The 4,289-nt window shown below is 64.2% G+C and overlaps 1 protein-coding gene across 1 annotated transcript in view; it reads right to left on the bottom strand.

Annotated features, from left to right (window-relative positions):
- ABCG4 (ATP-binding cassette, sub-family G (WHITE), member 4) overlaps positions 1-4,289 on the bottom strand; it is a gene marked incomplete at its 5' end in the record, with an annotated part of 19,401 nt that overhangs the window by 1,654 nt on the left and 13,458 nt on the right. Inside the window, 3 exons of the mRNA XM_014539897.1 lie at positions 107-265; positions 2,350-2,450; positions 4,031-4,199. Coding sequence (XP_014395383.1) covers positions 107-265; positions 2,350-2,450; positions 4,031-4,199 — 429 coding nt within the window. The remainder of the gene's footprint in view (positions 1-106; positions 266-2,349; positions 2,451-4,030; positions 4,200-4,289) is intronic.

The following is a 4,289-nucleotide window of genomic DNA, read 5'->3' on the forward strand; positions in this document are numbered from 1 at the left end:
CCCCCCGGGAGGGGGGGGGGGGGGGGGAGGGGCGGGCCATCACAGGGCGGCCGGCCGGTTTCCCTCGGGTCTCCTCCCCTCAGAGCCCCCAGTGCCAGCTTCCCACCTGCAGGGAGTTGGAGGCAGCTCCAATGAGCAGCCCCAGAGACTGGGCCACCAACGCCGTGGCCGTGGCCAGGGCCGAGAAGAGGAGGAAGCGGCTGGTCTCCGCGGGCTGGCCCGTCATCCAGTACACGATGCTGCAGTACACGGCGGGGCACACCACCTGGGGGGGCACAGCAGCCAGCCCCTCTGCGTTGTCCGGGCAGGAACCCCTAGAGCAGCTTTTCCTGGGATGCTCAGGCCCAGTCCTGCCCTCGCACTCCCGTTCATGCTGCCCGTCACGTGTCCTCCTCCCTGGCCATGTGACCCTCATGCCTCATCCAGGCGCCTCCTCCTCGAGGCCCTCAGACCAGCGGAGGCAGAGCTTCCTCCCCGAGCTCCCACGTCCCTCCCGCCCGACGCGCTTCTGCCTCACATTGTTAATTATTAATTCCACACGGGAGTTTTGTCCCCTGTGAGTGATTAACTCCTGAAGGGCAAGGACTAAGCCTACTACGTACAGTCATGCAGGCTGTTCCCTGCACAAGGACATCGATCAAGAGGCAGCGCCCCCCCCCCAAAAAAAAGAGGCAGCCGAAGGCACTGGGCCTAGCACAGCACCCTCCCTGAGGAAGGGGCACTTTGTTGTTGTTGTGAATCCTCACCTGAGGATATCTTTCCATTGATTTTTAGAGAGAGTGGAAGGGAGGGGGAGAGGCAGAGAAACATGGATGTGAGAGAGACACATCGACTGGTCGCCTCCTGCATGCACCCCAACCAGGGCCGGGGAACCTGCAGGTATGAGCCCTTGACCGGAATCGAACCCGGGACCCTTTAATCCACAATGCTCTACCACTGAGCCACACCAGCCAGGGCAAGGGGCACCTTTTACTAATTTGCACAAAGGTGCCATATGGGTTTTGGGGGGCCCTAGTGCTTGAAGCAGGTGGTGGGGGCAACAAAACCCCAAATAGCTAACAGTTATTGGACACTCGAGTGTGTACCATGCACCATTCTCAGTACTTAACATGTATTAACTCATTTAGTTCTCACAACTGTTCCCAAGCTCGATTCCGTCATCATCCCATTCCACAGATGGGACTCTGAGGCAGGGACATGCGGCAACCTGCCCGGTGTCTCACAGCGATCCCAGCAGCAAGGCTCCAGAGCCTGCACTGTCCTATACGCTTCAAATAAGATTCACGGAGTCGCCCTGGCCTGTGTCGCTCAGTGGACAGAGCATCGGCCTGTGGACTAAAGGGTCCCGGGTTTGATTCTGGCCAAGGGCACATGACTGGGTTGTGGGCTCGATCCCCAGAGGGGGGGTGGGGGGCGTGCAGGATGCAGCCGATCAATGATTCTCTCTCCCTCCCTCTCCCTTCCTCTCTGAAATCAATAAAGAAATATATAGCCCTAGCTGGTTTGGCTCAGTGGATAGAGAGTCAGCCTGTGGACTAAAAGGTCCCAGGTTCGATTCTGGTCAAGTAAGGGGGCCCAGGTTATGGGCTCGGTCCCCAGTATGGGGCGTGCAGGATGCAGCCGATCAATGATTCTCTCTAGGGGGGGTGGGGGGCGTGCAGGATGCAGCCGATCAATGATTCCCTCTCATCAGGGATGTTTCTATCTCTCTCTCCCTCACCCTTCCTCTCTGAAATCAATAAAGAAATATATAGCCCTAGCTGGTTTGGCTCAGTGGATAGAGAGTCAGCCTGTGGACTAAAAGGTCCCAGGTTCGATTCTGGTCAAGGGCACATGCCCAGGTTATGGGCTCGGTCCCCAGTATGGGGCGTGCAGGATGCAGCCGATCAATGATTCTCTCTCCCTCCCTCTCTGAAATCAATAAAAAAATATTAAAAAAAAAAAATTTTAAAGAAATATCCTATATAATAAAGAGGTAATATGCAAATTGATCCTCACGCCCTCACACAAGATGGCTGTCCCATGTGGTCAAAGATGGCCAGCAGGGGAGGACAGTTGGGGGTGACCAGGCCGGCAGGGGAGGGCAGTTGGGGGCGACTGAGTGCACGAATTTCATGCACCGAGCCCCTAGGTATATATATATATTTTTTAAAAACCATCCATCTTGTTCACTACTGGGTCCTGCCTGGCACAGAGCCTGGCACACAGCAGATCCTTACCACCAATTTTTGAAGTGAGTAGAAGTAAAGGAAAAGATGATGGGTGACAAGATGGAGGGAGGCAAGCAAGCAAGGCTGGAAGGAGTGAGGCGGAAGGGAAGGGGCGGGCAGGTGGGAGGGAGAGGCTCACCTGGAAGGGCACGTCGGCCATGGTCTTAGCCAGGTAATAGGCCTTGAGGCTGTACCAGTAGTTGAGATGCTCCCTCATGAAGACGGCCATCTCTAAGGGGACTGAGGGCACGCCGCCATCAGGCCCCCGCCCTGCCAGGACCCTGCCCCTGTCCGGCCCCCCCCTGCCCAGCCACCCTCCCCCTGCCCAGCACCCTCCCCCTGTCCAGCACCCCCCTGCCCAGCCACCCTCCCCCTGCCCAGCACCCTCCCCCTGTCCAGCACCCCCCTGCCCAGCCACCCTCCCCCTGCCCAGCACCCTCCCCCTGTCCAGCACCCCCCTGCCCAGCCACCCTCCCCCTGCCCAGCACCCTCCCCCTGTCCAGCACCCCCCTGCCCAGCCACCCTCCCCCTGCCCAGCACCCTCCCCCTGTCCAGCACCCCCCTGCCCAGCCACCCTCCCCCTGCCCAGCACCCTCCCCCTGTCCAGCACCCCCCTGCCCAGCCACCCTCCCCCTGCCCAGCACCCTCCCCCTGTCCAGCACCCCCCTGCCCAGCCACCCTCCCCCTGCCCAGCACCCTCCCCCTGTCCAGCACCCCCCTGCCCAGCCACCCTCCCCCTGCCCAGCACCCTCCCCCTGTCCAGCACCCCCCTGCCCAGCCACCCTCCCCCTGCCCAGCACCCTCCCCCTGTCCAGCACCCCCCTGCCCAGCCACCCTCCCCCTGCCCAGCACCCTCCCCCTGTCCAGCACCCCCCTGCCCAGCCACCCTCCCCCTGCCCAGCACCCTCCCCCTGTCCAGCACCCCCCTGCCCAGCCACCCTCCCCCTGCCCAGCACCCTCCCCCTGTCCAGCACCCCCCTGCCCAGCCACCCTCCCCCTGCCCAGCACCCTCCCCCTGTCCAGCACCCCCCTGCCCAGCCACCCTCCCCCTGCCCAGCACCCTCCCCCTGTCCAGCACCCCCCTGCCCAGCCACCCTCCCCCTGCCCAGCACCCTCCCCCTGTCCAGCACCCCCCTGCCCAGCCACCCTCCCCCTGCCCAGCACCCTCCCCCTGTCCAGCACCCCCCTGCCCAGCCACCCTCCCCCTGCCCAGCACCCTCCCCCTGTCCAGCACCCCCCTGCCCAGCCACCCTCCCCCTGCCCAGCACCCTCCCCCTGTCCAGCACCCCCCTGCCCAGCCACCCTCCCCCTGCCCAGCACCCTCCCCCTGTCCAGCACCCCCCTGCCCAGCCACCCTCCCCCTGCCCAGCACCCTCCCCCTGTCCAGCACCCCCCTGCCCAGCCACCCTCCCCCTGCCCAGCACCCTCCCCCTGTCCAGCACCCCCCTGCCCAGCCACCCTCCCCCTGCCCAGCACCCTCCCCCTGTCCAGCACCCCCCTGCCCAGCCACCCTCCCCCTGCCCAGCACCCTCCCCCTGTCCAGCACCCCCCTGCCCAGCCACCCTCCCCCTGCCCAGCACCCTCCCCCTGTCCAGCACCCCCCTGCCCAGCCACCCTCCCCCTGCCCAGCACCCTCCCCCTGTCCAGCACCCCCCTGCCCAGCCACCCTCCCCCTGCCCAGCACCCTCCCCCTGTCCAGCACCCCCCTGCCCAGCCACCCTCCCCCTGCCCAGCACCCCGCCTCTGCCCAGCACCTGCCCCTGCCCAGCACCCTTGCCCCTGCCCAGCACCCTTGCCCCTGCCCAGGCAGCTCTGCTCACAGGTGAGCACGGTGGGCATCAGGGCAGCGAACATGAGGAAGAGCATGGAGAAGAAGAGGCAGCCCGTGTTGTTAAAGACCTTGCTGGCGTCGTCTCCGATGTGCAGGTAGAGGAGGCCAATGAGCACACCAATCACCACGTGGGACACGAACCGCAGGTGGGTCAGGACCTGTGGACAAGGTCATCGCTAGGAGTGGGGTGGTCACGGGCTGGGACGGGCAGCCGCGCTGGGGCAGGAGCTCAGAGCTGCCCTCCCCAG

This window comes from Myotis brandtii, unplaced genomic scaffold (assembly GCF_000412655.1).
Source record: "Myotis brandtii unplaced genomic scaffold, ASM41265v1 scaffold105, whole genome shotgun sequence".
Lineage (NCBI taxonomy): Eukaryota > Metazoa > Chordata > Mammalia > Chiroptera > Vespertilionidae > Myotis > Myotis brandtii.